The sequence below is a fragment of the Syngnathus typhle genome, linkage group LG14 (assembly GCF_033458585.1).
Source record: "Syngnathus typhle isolate RoL2023-S1 ecotype Sweden linkage group LG14, RoL_Styp_1.0, whole genome shotgun sequence".
NCBI lineage: Eukaryota > Metazoa > Chordata > Actinopteri > Syngnathiformes > Syngnathidae > Syngnathus > Syngnathus typhle.
The window spans coordinates 7,811,118-7,825,965 of record NC_083751.1 but is presented as its reverse complement, the minus strand read 5'-3'; the positions used below and the strand labels follow the sequence as shown (position 1 = coordinate 7,825,965).

The 14,848-nt window shown below is 39.5% G+C and overlaps 1 protein-coding gene across 2 annotated transcripts in view; it reads left to right on the top strand.

Annotated features, from left to right (window-relative positions):
* The first annotated feature begins 99 nt into the window (after positions 1 to 99).
* The window catches only part of LOC133166939 (arf-GAP with coiled-coil, ANK repeat and PH domain-containing protein 2-like), a 32,210-nt gene continuing 17,461 nt past the window's right edge, over positions 100 to 14,848 (top strand). Inside the window, exons 1-9 of one of the 2 annotated variants that reach the window (XM_061297350.1) lie at positions 100 to 1,180; positions 5,565 to 5,622; positions 6,624 to 6,743; positions 6,974 to 7,027; positions 7,791 to 7,849; positions 8,382 to 8,565; positions 9,956 to 10,000; positions 10,086 to 10,181; positions 12,850 to 12,924. In XM_061297350.1, coding sequence (XP_061153334.1) covers positions 1,128 to 1,180; positions 5,565 to 5,622; positions 6,624 to 6,743; positions 6,974 to 7,027; positions 7,791 to 7,849; positions 8,382 to 8,565; positions 9,956 to 10,000; positions 10,086 to 10,181; positions 12,850 to 12,924 — 744 coding nt within the window. In that variant the 5' untranslated portion in view covers positions 100 to 1,127. The remainder of the gene's footprint in view (positions 1,181 to 5,564; positions 5,623 to 6,623; positions 6,744 to 6,973; positions 7,028 to 7,790; positions 7,850 to 8,381; positions 8,566 to 9,955; positions 10,001 to 10,085; positions 10,182 to 12,849; positions 12,925 to 14,848) is intronic. The other variant, XM_061297351.1, reaches the window with a different exon arrangement.

The following is a 14,848-nucleotide window of genomic DNA, read 5'->3' as shown; positions in this document are numbered from 1 at the left end:
ATGTGCTCAGCATTGTTAAGGAAATACAATAGAGAACATCCTGAACAGGTGAAGTATGAACAGGTTGTGTATCATGTTGTTATTATTTTTGTTTCATTTTCTCCACTTGTTTGTACTTACTGTGGGTATGCAGTGAAAACTTGACACATGTAATCTTTCTACCCGACAGTTGGTGGCAGTGTTCAACAGTAGATTGGATTTGTCCCCCTGGACTACTAGCAATTTACAATAGGATAAAAACCACGATCGAGGTCATGCTCAAATTATTTACAATTCTTCCGCGGTCGCTGTTGAATCTGCAATTTAAAAACTCACGTTACACGCATAAACATGTCTCATTCGTCATCAGATTGCATTCATTACTTTAAAACAAGCGACCGATGGAGATATCTATTTCATCTCGTAGTACAGCAAGGAAAGAACTTGCTTATCCCGGGGACTCATCAACAGCAATTCCAACGGATCAGGAAGCCTGTGACTGGGTGCAAAGATAATAAATATTGAGATAACTCACTCGTAATGCATGTGTGTTTGGCGAGTTCACTACAGTTGTTGAAAATTTTTCGATTGGTATAACAGGGCTGTTAACGCGGTTTCGGGTTATTATTCGGTTATAACCAATCTTTAGTGGAAAAAAAATATTTGACCTAATAGCGCAGATTATTCATTAGTTGTTGAGTTATATTGTGAATGGCGGTCCGATCATTACTGTGTAGTCGGTCGGTTGCGTCGCATCACGTCTTGCGTATATAGACGATCTACGTAATAGTCCGTAGTAAGTGCGTGGAAGAAAAGCTTCTCCCACTGGCTGCCATGAGCGAGATACTCGGCGACACTTTCCGTTCCCGTGACCGATTGCCGTGTCCGGAATAGTCGAGGATTCTGCGTCATCGCAGCCCGCTTGCTCTCGTTTATGGTTACATTTGTGCCCCTTGTAAAACGTAGCTGCTGGCCTTTTGAGGCTAGCTGGCTAGTTGACTGACGGACTCGGCGGCCAGCTGGTCGGACAGCGCAGCGGTACACTAACGTTAGCAAACAAGCTAATTAGCCACAAAGACTCAACCTGGATTACCGTCTTGACGATCAAATAACGCTCGGGTGTTTAACGATCACGCTTACGCGGCAACATGAAGATAACTGTGGATTTCGAGGAATGTTTGAAGGACTCCCCTCGGTTCAGGTGAGCGATGACAACTGTGTGAGTGTGCGTGCGTAAATGTCCATTTCTCCTTCAATGTTTATTTGACATGCTAGTTTTATGCAGAGCAGTATTATACTGCAAGCGGCCACATTACTATTTTGGTCTCAAGAAAGCTGAAGCCAGCCAAGCAGGAAAAAAACCTCACGAAGTAATTTAGTCGCAAGTGGGGTCTCTTTAATGCCGATCAATTATGTGAAGATGACCTGCAATTTTTAATGTGGATTATTATAAAATTATTTTGGGACTTGATCGCATTGTGTTAATATCCTCACAGGATATCGGAGTCACAATTAAATAGACGCCAGCGTGCGCATTATTACCACTTCATTTGAATTTCCATTCGCCTATCGGATTCCCACACGTCGTCATTCATGTTTTTATGTCATCGATTGTGTATGATGCCACCCGATTTGATCAGGGTGTAATCGTTGCGTGATGACTGGACACATTTCACAGCCCCAATGAGTTTCGGTATGTGAAAGGCAACTAAAAGTCTCTTTCAAATGTTGATTTTCTGCTCTAAACATCCACATTTGCTCTCGTTTTCCATTTCCCAGACATCTGAGAAAACGCCTCTTGCGTTCCTTTCTCGACCTCCTCATTTTGTGATGCAGCAACATCCTCTTTTCTCATACAAATGAGGAACAGATGTTAAAGAGTCATTTGATGAGCACAAGAGAGTGTCTTGAGCTGTTGCGTTTGTTTGAGTTGCTGGTCAAAACTAGTGTGATTGGTGCAGCATGTCTTAATTCTTCAATTCCTTTTGACAGCAACTTTTTAAAAAGTTGTGTACAATCCATTGCTGGATGCAGGTTAATTGAGTTCTGTTTTTTTTTTTTCTGCGGATTCAAAGATAGAAATAAAAAATACAAGAAGTATTTGGCTTATGACAGAGTTTTGTTTCTTTTGAGGCTTTGGTGATTTAACACCATCGTCTGAGATGCCTGACATGCTTGTAGGCTGACTCATCGTTTTCCCTAGGTGCAAATTGTTGATTGAGTGTTGTGGTGTTTGGGTTAAAGAAATAATTAAGCAGATTAGAGAAATAATTTAGCTACAAATTATTACGCATCTTTTGTTTCAATAAATGGCTTTAATGAAAATGTTTTTTTTTTTTAGATTTGCCGTCAACTGTCATTACAGCTCATTAATTGTGGACATGAATGTGCCGTGTCGCCACTATCCAATCTGTAGCTTCGATGTCATGCTAATGTATTTCCCAGAATGCTGTGCAGTTATCACCACATTCATCCATGACTTGTGACCTTTTGGCCATTTAGTAAAGTCATCACTGCAGGTTTATCACGTGTGGATGAATCACAGATTATTTCCAAACCGTTTTCCATTCTTTTTCCACCGCCTCCCAACACAACTGTTTTCCATTTTAGTGTTTGCTTTCAACATTGTGCCAGAGAATATGGACCCCCCCCCCCCCCCCCCAAAGATAGAAAGAGAGAGGCTTTTTTTCCAAGTGGGAATTTGGCACAAGATGCTTCTTTTTTTTGCACATATCCTAGCTGTCTATGTGCATAAACCATTTTGATTTTCCTTAATTTGACAAATTTACAAGAGGCATGAAGTAGGTTATATGAAACATGCTTTGCTGTCTTGGTTACAATGAGTATGGAAATTTATAGTTTGGTTTAAATTTTTACACTTGCGTGATGGTGCGTATTACAACATCAGATAAGCTCGAGTGTGTTCTGTTATATGAAGGAATTGGTCAAACGTTCCTGCTTTCCCCTTATTTACCGACAACTGTCGAGTCAGCAGATGACAGGCACTGAACCTGTACCCGGTGAGCAGTACGCAAATTGCCATAGATGAGCGTCACTTGGGAGGCAACCTGTACGCTTGTTAGCATGCTCGCCCTGTTGCTTTCTGACTTAATTAAGCTGCGGGCCATTTCCTTTTAATTAGCATTTGTTATGGTGATTAAAAGTAGGGCACTGACAGGTTTCTTGCTAATGTCATCATACACCTTGAAGAGAAAATGGCTGCTCTAAATGTTCACCCCTTTTAAGAAAATGTTGTTGATGTTGTGTAAACCTCCATTGGTGTGTTCCACAACAGCGGGACGCCTCGCCAAAGAACCGCTGCTCCACTTTCAAACAATTACAGGATCTCCGTCATAGCGTTGCGCTCACCCCATTCTCTGCATTTCTATCGACAATAACCATCTTATACTGTTAATTGTTTATTTATTTATTTTTGCCACAGACTCTGTCACTATAATGTAGTGGACTTCCTGTCACCAATCAGCATTTTTACGCTGTACAGAAAATCCCTGCTAATCTCAGTGGTGAAAGAATGAACCCGGCTTCAAATAGTCAAAATACATATGTTTTTGATTTGGATTAAAAATCTGACATGATGCATTAATGGTGTGCCTTATTGTTTGGTGCCCCTTATATAAGGACAAAGTTTTAAAATGGGCCATTCATTGAATTGTGCGCCTTATAGTCCAGAAAATACGGTACTGCTTTAAGAGGCATCAAATTTGTGTTTTGCTCAATTAGTCTGGGCCCCTGTGAGTGCACATGGTAGGCTGCAATTCTGACATGAATTTCAAACTAGAAGTAGGGGATGAGTCAGTTTTACTCGCTGCCCTACAAACCTTTGCACGGAAAACTTGGCAGCACAAAGCCAAGTACAAGTGTCATTACTGTTCTCTGGCAGGTCCTCACAAAAACCAACAGAAATATAATTTTTTATACGGAACCTTATTTTGTTATGGATTTAATACAACTGACTAGTGGGGATGTTTGTTTTAAATAGCGTAACTATCTCAGTTTTAAGAAGGAAGGCCCATCCTTACTGTGGAGAAATACCTTTTCATTGAGAAGAGGGATCTAAACATTCCTTGAGTGCTGATTTGGCCTTTTCTTTGCTTATGTGGTTTTGCATTTTCCTTTCGATGGGATAGAAACTACAACAAACCACACCTCAGTCTTTATCTAGCCCTAGCGTCAACCTCACCACCCAACTTTTTAACCACAAGGTCTTGCTTCTCACATTTGTTTTGTCTCGGACAGAAAAGTTAGAGTAGAAGACAGAAGGCTGCACTGCTGCATGGTTCTTGTGTTAGGTTCAGTCATGACATTTCTGACGTTTCTAACCCTAACCCTCACATACAAAGTCTAATGTAGAGTTTATTGTCATGAAATCAAAGCAAAGTGATTGTGTGCCTCGTGGCAACTTGCATGACTTTTTTCTTTGTTTTTGTTCTGCTAGAACCAAACGTCAGATGATTTGCCAAAAGTGCTTTTTACTTGAAGCAAAATACCTGCATCTCTCGCTTTTCTTCACAGCAGCATGTGGGCTCTCCTCGGATGGCTGCTTATTGATGCCACTTTGAAAAGATGTGATAAGCTTGTGTGTGCGCAACTATTTTTGAGAATATATATTAACAAAAATACTATTGGACCGTCTTTATTGTTGCCATATATTCGAAGACACAATCCACTTATGTTTTCTTGTCAAAGGTTAAAAAAATATTAATTACATCTGTTCTATTAGCAATGCAATCTGAGCACCCCAACTTCCATCCCAGTGTCGTTTGCAGTTTACTTTGGTACTCTATTACTATCACTGAGTCCTTTATAGGCTACTATACACCACTTGACCATTAGTCAGTTCGACTCAAGAGTCTCCGATATGAATGGGCCCATGTGATCATCATGATTATAGTTCGGATGATGAATGAATACGTATATAAATATTTGCAAGTAGCAACTAAACATAGTTGGCTAAATTAATTGATTTGCAAGTTTCTACTGGTTCGAGGGGTATTGTTTGGAATGTCTACAGACAGACTACAGCTTCACTTGCTGCATGTTTTTCACATTAAATACACATAATAGCTGTTTTGCCTACATTCCTGGGCAGCAGTACATTCACAAGCTTTGAGGTAATTGTCATGTTGTCCTTGGTTGAACAATGGCCGCAGTATGTTTGTGGTCTCATATTGTTCGCATTTAACGCAGAAGGATTCTTGTAGACGCTAGTATTGTATGGTTTCTGCAGTAAAAGCAGAGCGCTACCCGAGATGTCCTCTTGTACTTTGTTTGACGTGATGCCAGATGATGTTGTTGGCGGCTGTTGATGTGACTCAAGGGACAAACAACAAACATCTGTCCCACTGCTATTACAGTAGGGTGTTGCTTTTAATCCTTCTGGCCAACACCCATGCGTTTCTGTCAAGCACTGTCGCTGACCTCATGCATTTCTTTCTTAAACAATCCCATGCCTTGAGTATGACAAATGATACATAAAAGATAGAAAATTCAACAAATCAAATGTATCACAACTGACCAATAAGTAAACCAAGCTGACATTTATCTTTTTAATATTTCTTCTGCAGAGCCACCATAGAGGAAGTGGAGGGGGATGTGTGCGAGTTGGAATCGAAGCTCGACAAAGTGAGTACCATGTTTGTAGATCGTATTTTGTTTATTATTGTTCATTTAAGCCTTGTAGTCACCAATGTTTTTGAAACTGAGCGCTACTTCTTGGGTACTGATGAATGCAAAGGGCAATGAGTTTGACGTACACTTCTGAGGTTACAGGTCATACATGGCAATGACAGGTTGTTTGCTAATGTGTATAGTGTTTGTCTAATATAGTAAATGCTGTTGTAATAACATAGCAATAAGACTTGTTTTCTCCCCTCATTTTTTTTTTCTTTTTCACTGTGGATGTAATACTAATATTTCTGTCCTCCCCATATATAAGATAATTATATTTACCTCGAGACATTGGGCCCAAACTATTCATGGTCATTGTTGCTGGACTTATTAGAGTGTTCTCACTCCCCCCTTTAGCCCCTTCTCAAAATCCCACCTCTGTGACTCAGCCCAGCCTTTACTTCCTTTCTTGCTATAAAGAGGAAGGATCTACTGGAGAGTGGGAGTGTCTCTTACAAGTTGTGTGTGTTTCTGTGTGTGTGTGTGTGTGTGTGTGTGTGTGTTGATGGGTGGAGTTTTTAAAAAGCCACACATCCATGTAGCTACACATTCAAAACAAGACAATACAAAAGGATTACATTCTCATAATTGTTCATGAATTCTCCAGAGTCACTTAAATTTTCTCTCATGGTCACTACTCTGTTCATTCTTTATCCCTGTGAGTGTCTTGATGCAGTACATTGCAAATATTTTTTTGTACAGAAAATGGACGAATGAATGTTGAGTTAAGTTTTTTAGAAATGTTGGCTCAGACATCTCCGTGGGAGAGAATGGCGTATAGCCAGGCCCGGTTTATGTTTGCATAACCTAAAACTATCGGTGTCCCCCACCAAGTGACCCAGAAGGTCAACAAGTTCCTTTTTTATTTGAAGAAGCTAACAATGCCTTAGATTCCTACTTGACACCACGTTACCTCGTCTTCATGGCATGCTTTTTTTGATGTTCTCTTTCTTTAGCTGGTGAAGTTGTGCATTGGGATGATAGATGCTGGAAAAGCTTACAATGCTGCCAACAAACAGTTTGTCAACGGGATCCGGGAGCTCGCTTTGCAATCTACCAAAGATGAAGTCATCGAGGTAAATACTTAGTCTGACTCACACCTCTTTTGTGTGCTTTCAAAATAAAGCTTTGATCCAAGGTGGATTTGCTTGATTTGATTGAGCCACAAACATTCAAACTCTTGTTAAATTCGCCAAAATCCCAAATTAATGTGGAGTTAAAAAAAAAGGTTGAGCTATTAGGCCATGATTGTATGTCATCTGAACAGATTTTTTAACTGATGTTTGTCCCCCTTTTGTCTCCACAGTCCAGTCTTTCCAAGTTTGCAGAAAGCCTTCAGGAAATGATCAACTATCACACGGTAGGTTCTTCCATGTGAAACGGGATGTGTTCTCAGTGTTTGAATCCCCTTGTTGACAGCTGGCTGATGACAAAACCCATCTGGTATGGCAGTCTGTGGCTTCAACTCTGGCCACGTCAGCTGATTCTCAAAAGTGGTTGTTACCACTTAGCGATCTTTTAGCACATGATCTGAAACAGTGCTTTGTTTGATAGTGCTAGGCTATCCTAAGCACACTACTCAGATTGTCCTCTCTGCTTTCCAAATTACATAGAATTCATAATAAGGGTGAAGTGCCTGTGAGAAATCGCTGCCTATTAGCATTTGACTAAATAGCAAAAAAAAAAAAAGTAAGCAAGTATCACAATGACCAAAAATCTTTTTTGGCAAGTCACAGAGAAGCGTAGTTTTCCAATGGGAGTGTTCTAATCAGTGTTTTATGCTAATTGCTCAATACAGATTACAATCAACGATGATATGGAATAACGACATTTCAAAAATTAATGTTAGAGCTGCACATAATGATTATTTGAATAAATGATTAATGTCGTTATTATTTTTGATGAGCTTTAAAAAATCTGATGCCGTTATTATTAAAAATTGCCACACTGCAGTCGCTATTTTTAAGCTTTTGCCTCTCTCTCCAAGCTGTGAGTGATATTTTTTTGGGGTGATTGGCAATATAAGGCATTGATTGACATACGCCTTCGACTTGTGACTTTCTATCTTGTTTCATACATACAACCATTGTTCATCTAATTGGCAATCATCTTTTACTGTACAGATACTGTTCGATCAGGCCCAGAGATCAATCAAGACCCAGCTTCAAACATTTGTTAAAGAGTGAGTATTAAAACAATAATGATTTATGTAAGAAATGGATTTTTAAACAGAGACTTGCTTCCAAATATAGCATTCAGGTGGGCTTGTTTTTTGAAGAAGCAGTGAGGCATTAACCCTAGTCGATTAGATTTTGTGGGTATTAGCCTGTTTTTGCCCCTGGCTCACCAAGGCTTAACACCCACATCAGTAGTCACAGTGCTTCTCAGATCGAGTAGGAAAATACGCTTCTCCACAATTACCCACTGCCTTACAGCATTCGAATAGGACTTCATCTCTCTAAGCCAAGAGACGAGAGAACAGAGGTGATATACAAGAATCTTTCACGTGGGTGCACTGCAGACACTCTCAACCACACAGCCTCGTTAGCATAATGAAAAATGCAAAATATTTCATTTCACGTAAGCAACCCTGCTGTGGATCAAAATGAATGACAACTTGGCTTCTTTTTAAGATTCACTTACATCCACCAAGAGACTTTGGCAAAATCACTTCACACTCTCTCTATCTGTCTGTGCACCTTATCAATTGCCAGTGACCTGCGCAAGTTTAAAGAAGCCAAGAAGCAATTTGACAAAGTGAGTGAAGAAAAGGATGCAGCGCTGATCAAAAATGCTCAGGCTCCCCGCAACAAGCAGCACGAAGTGGAAGAGGCTACCAACATCCTCACTGCCACGCGCAAATGCTTCCGACACATCGTGCTCGACTATGTTTTACAGGTAGGTAAAATGTATTAATCAATATATTTGTTTGACGCTTTCATTTGAGGAAATTAGATTTTTTTTTTTTTTTTTTAACGGACAAAAGTAGAGGCACACATTTCTTTACTGACGAGTTTGAAAATGCTGCACCAGCAGTCATAAATTTGAACTGAAAGCCTAATTTGCTGAGTCAGGGTTTAACATGCTGATGTGGTACAAGGAAGAATGAACCGCAGATGTGTTTGAACCCACTAAATACAAAGTAATACACGCTAGCTACCACGTGATAGGGATTCAGTTGTAGCAGTACTATTATTAGTGATGAATCGTGCGACAGATATAGTGTGGAGATGTGTACATGCAGTTATTGATACATTTCAATAAAATTGGCGAGGAACATGTAAAAGAGGAAGTGAAGAATAGAATGTGCATGAATCGCCTCACAGCTAAGAAGCTCCTTAGGCAAGAATTAGAAGCAAAAAAAAAAAAAATGCTGATAGGTTTGGTAGTGTGCTCCTTTGGATCTCTGCAGGCTTGCTCTTTGAAGACAAAGCTTTTTCCCTTGCCTTTTTGTCTGCATATTGGAAATCTATGTGGCAAGCTGCTGGCACAGCAGAAAGAAATGTTCCGCTTATGGGTCTTGTAGGAAACATTTAAGACTTGGAATTTAGCTTTCCTGCTGTTTCTCCGACATGTAATGTCATTATACATTCCACAGTCTTCAGAGACATCCAAGATAGAGGCAGAGAGAGCCTGGCACGTTTATGAATGACATTTGTCTCTTGTGCAACATAAAATTCACTTCATGAAGCGACCCCATTTAATTATTGACAACTGTTAAATGAATTATGGTAGTGTTAGGAACAAATAGAACCTCATAAAATATGTTTACTGAGTTAGTGTAGCAATCTCTATTCTAAACGTCATCACCCTGGACTAAGTTGCATTTATTTAATCTTCTAGACATGCACTAATCATGCCCAGATCAGTTGGAAGTTTGGTGCCACAATAAATACATCAAGGATGTTCAAATCTGGTAAAGTTGCAGTCCATTTGCAGCTGTTAATTGGAGATCAAGATGAGTTTGGAAAAGACTTGCTACACCATGAAAAAATAATTGTACATCTCTCCTCTCTACTTGGTAGCATTAGCTTTGCATGCCCAGCTAAATATATATATAAATAAAAAATAAGATATTTTGAAGAAAGAAGAAGCCAGGCTGGGGCACATGAGGATAGCAGATATCTAGTGAAACTGAGACAAGGTTTAGAAAAATTAGAAGCTACTGGTGATAACTGCCATCGTACAGAGCTCCCCCTTGTGTCAATCTAAGGAACCTTTGGTCGTGTTCATGTTAAGTACTTTGTGGCCTCCTTCACAACTTTTATTTATCTAATTCGTTTTGCAGATAAATGTGCTGCAGTCCAAACGAAGATCAGAAATCCTAAAATCTGTAAGTACGGTCTCCTACATTGGTTTCATGATTCCGAGCGACTCACCTGGTTTTGCTCAACGTATAAGGACTGTCCTCGCCACAGATGCTGTCCTTCATGTATGCCCACCTGACCTTTTTTCACCAAGGCTATGACCTCTTCAGTGAGTTACAGCCACTAATGAAACATCTCGGAGGACAGGTACCGCATATGTGCATACACTACATACCAGATTACGAAACCTTACCTTGCTCATACAATGATTATAAAATTAGGTACAGGTAATATTTCCTGCAGAGATGGCGGAATCCCCCTCTCAACCTTTCCTGTACAGCAAAGGTGTCAACCTCAAGGCCCGGGGGCCAGATACGGCCCGCCACATCATTTTATGTGGCCCGCGAAGACAAATTGTGCAACAAATTTGTGTGTCATTACTAGAATTGCAAATTGTCTTCACTTTTAATAATATACATATATATTTTTAAATATTTGACCAGGTTTTACTAGTCTGATTTGAAAATGAGTTATTTGTCAGTTTGTTTTGTAGCTTTTACTGTATATATGAGGTGCTCATACATTTATTTGGGTTGTCAGTCATAATGGCCCTCCGAAAGAAACTATGACTACAATGCGGCCCCGAAAAAAAGAGTTTGACACCCCTGCTGTACAGTATATTAAATACTTGGCATAGCAATTGATGAAAACTGCAACATGAAAAAAAAAAAATTCTTGCCAGTTTAACGTAATACTTACACAGGTACATCAAGTGTGTACCACGTATCACATGCGAACTTTGAGCAGCAGACTCACTATAAAAAATGTTTACATACCATTACCGTGGTGTATAAACATTCATTATTATGTTTGGAGGGGAATTTGTAGTTTCATTATAACAGCATTTGTGGACTCATTAACATTTTGTCTTAGGCACAGACTGCTTTAAATGTGAAGTCTATTGTAGCATTATTTGAATGAATTGAAGTGAATCTGTTTGTTTTATTATAAACAACCCCTCCTCCTTAGCCCATGTGTGACTCTGAGATGGTGATCTCAGTAGAATGAGGAAGAAGGCAGCCAGTAATCCCGAGATGCATTTTCCCACCGTCAGTCTCACTTGAGTTTCGAGTCAGCTGAGAGAATGCGGTGGAGAAACTCAAGAATCTTACTGAAGCCTTGTGGATTGTTAGCGGGTGGTTCTGAGGCTATGTCAGGGAAAGAAAAATCCAAATGAGATGTAATTTTTCTGAAAGTGGGGATGGGAGGGGCAATTTAAAGAAGAAGAAGAATGTAGTGGAGTGCATTTGTTAAAAGAAGCACGGAGCAAATAGCAAAGACTTATGAGTAAATTCTGAACGGTTCAAACGACATTCCTCTAAACTGGAGTGGTGAGACAAGTGTTTTTTATCTATTTATTTATTTATTTTATCTCTCATGTGCTGAAATTGTAACCATCCTTCCCAAGAGAGAACAGTATCAAGAAAATAGAAACTTTTGTTGACACATTTAGGACAGGATGAGAGGCGGAGTTTAATCTCTCATAGTGATCGACGCAGAAGGAAGAGGCACATATGGAAACACGTGGCTTCAACAGTCAAAGGACAGAAGAGGAAAACTAGGAGAGAAAAAAATTCAACCATGAAGCATATCCCTGATGAGTGAATCTGGAAGGCTGCATACACACCGTATTAAAGTGACAAGGGGGAGAAAATCCGCATCCAAACAGCGGGAAGCAAGGACAAGAGGATTAACTCTACTTCTATCATGAAACTGAAGAAGGTTGAGCGACTGTGCAGGGAGGTGTGGAGGAGCTGTCAACAGGTCTGTTGTCAATGTATAAATAAGAGCAGGAAAATTACACTACAAACATGAAATATTCATTGTATTTTTATGGGTTATTGTCGATGGGTGAGGAAACGAGGCAAGTAAATAAATATACCTGTGAATTTTTCTTAATTAGTCGTTGGTAAGGTATTTTTCAGTGTGGTTATTATGAGAATGCTTTGTAGACATAAAATGTGAGTCACTCTCTAAAAGTTTGTGGGGAGCTTTACAGGCTCTTGAATAAAATGTATGGAGATAGACAATCGGGACTGGACTGGACTTGTTGTTATGGTTGTGACAGCCGGAAAATATTTCCCATCCGATGCTATCATACTGCTGCTCTGCCGTCCACCCATTTCCTGCCCAAAACAAGGAAAAAGGCGCAGCTCCCCCAGAAACAAAGCATCTTTCTCCACAAAATATATTTTTTAAACACCGGATAGCTGCATATTCTTAGTATCTTCCTCCACATTAACATTATATCATATTAAAGTACCATTCTCCCCCTAAAATAAAAATGCTTCTTCCCCCTAATTTTTTGTAAAGGTGATTCTCTGCCAAAACAAGCAATTTTCATTCTCATATAATATTTCAAAATAATTCACACAAATGTTGATTAAAATAAATTTAAATGTCTCTTCTCACCTTCTGTTCATTTTGCTCTTTTTGCCCATCGACTTATAACCGGGGAATAATTTTCTTCTCTTGTCCTCATTTTTACGTTTTTTTGTTGCACCAAATTATGAATAGACTCAAACCTCAACGCCTTGAAGCTAACTGGCACATTTGTGGCATTCGCTATGAAAGCAGGCATTTGTTGCTTTCGTCTCCAGTCAGAGGAACATTTGTTTTTTTCCATGAATATAATGTTGGAATGGAAAGTTGAAGAGAATCATTCATTTTCCCCTGTACCCCTTTGCCGATGGGTCAGTTTTGTTTGCGGGAATCAAAAGGGATTATGAAGCATCAATTTTCTTTTGTAATGCAATGCAATGTTGAATGTGGCCAGGTGGTTTAGCATGTCTGACTAATCTGTTGTCCTTGGCAGTTGGACCAGCTGGTTGTGGATGCTGCCAAAGAGAAGCGGGACATGGAGCAAAAACACTCCACCATCCAGCAAAAGGTACAGATTGGTCTAAAAAGATGGCCCTGATTTTTATCCAATGTTCGACGAAAATAACTAAAATAGCAGTCGAACATGCTTGGAGTCAATGAAATGTTTGGAGTTAGGAATGCCCACAAATGTGAAAAATACAAACATGGTCTACTCATGCATACATGCTTTGTATTTGTTTGACGTAATCAAAACAATTCCAAGCCTAGACTTTGTATTGACTTGACACCTAAATTATGTAAAAGCATTTTTTTTTTCTGGATATGCACATTTACCTATAAGATCTTTTAAATCCAAAATCCAAAGGAAATAAGTTGTGTAAAGCTGAAAGTAGTGATACGAGACAAGATGGCAGCCACTCACCGTCCTGTACACCGAGGTCACGGAGGTAGTACTGCACTCTCAGGTGTGTGTAATGTGATACCACTGGATGAGCTCAAGCGCACACCAATGCATTATTAAATGTTGACAGTAAATAGCATAACATTTAAGTGGGTCACATACTAATGCTCTACTGTGATAGGCCTTCTAGTTATATTCTATACATATCCTCATTACGATACAAAAAATACACATGTAGCGGTATCTGTCTGGTTGTATATGGTTTGTGAGATGAGGTATAAATATTTTCATGTATTGTCGTTTTCATCCTGTGCTGTCGTCTTGGCTCACTAGTTGTGTTGTTAGCATATCCATTCTTTTTTTTTATGCAAGGTCATGTTTGTACCTTAACATCCTCTCCTCCTCTTTCAAATGCTATCTGCCTGCTTGTCTGTCTGGCTGCCAATCAGCACTTCGTCGTCTCTATCTACTCTACCATCCTAACCAAATGTCTGATCCTCTTTTTCCCAATTTCTTCTTCTACTTACCTCAGGCTGCTTTACAGGTAAGCACCGTTTGCTCACCTTTTTGCTACCTTTGGCTTCCATTCTGTGGACTACTATTTGTTTCTTGGGCAAAAAAACGAGAAACTCTTAAAGACAGCGGCTTTAGTAGACCACAAGCATCAACAGAAGATTTTTGCATTTCATAATTTAATCATATGATCATCAAAACTGATTTATAAGTTATAACATTTTATTCATAGATTTAATGCCTTTCAATAATCAATCAACAGTTTCATTTCAACTGGCATTATTATTGGAACCCATTTTCAGACAACTTTGATGATACACATTCAGTTAGAGATTACTTGGCGCGATGTTATAGTTGTCTCCAACCGTGTGATTTTCCTTCACGTCTACACATTTCTATCCTCACATCCATTGTTTTCTGAATCATTCTCACTGTCTGCACTACTCACCTATGACAGTCTGGCCACAAGGGAAAGAGCATGACTGCTTTCACGACAGATTTCCACTGCTTGTCGTGAGGAAAGGCTGAGTGTGTAGCTGCTAAGCTCAGTGGCACATAAATGTTTGATGACTTAGCACGGTCCCCTTTAATATCGGATTTCTAACACACACACACACACACACACACACACACACACACACAGAAAACACAAAAATTGGCACACAGGTGACCTTCTGAGCGTAAGGCCTTGATAAAAAAAGCAGGAGCAGTAAGGGCTGTGACAGATGCAAACACACAGCCAAAGGATTTATATTTGTTTAGGAAATGGATATGCTGCTTGTAGATGCCTCACTCAAGCTTTAGATTCAGAAGCTTTTTTGACCCCATAAGGATATCGAAAAATAAGCTTTCGCCCACTTGACTGGATTGTTGATCATGAAGATTTTCAGTCGTTTCCACTATGTTTGGTATCTGGTGAGTGAGCCTGTTCTGTGCATTTGTGTGCATCTCTGTAGATATTTGTGAGCTGTTGATATATTTGTTTCTGGCTTACATTCAGCTTTTTTTTTTTTTCTATTAGCAGCAAATCTTTGCCAGGGCCAAGAAGTCCATGTTTCTTTTCTTTTTGCTGTGTGAT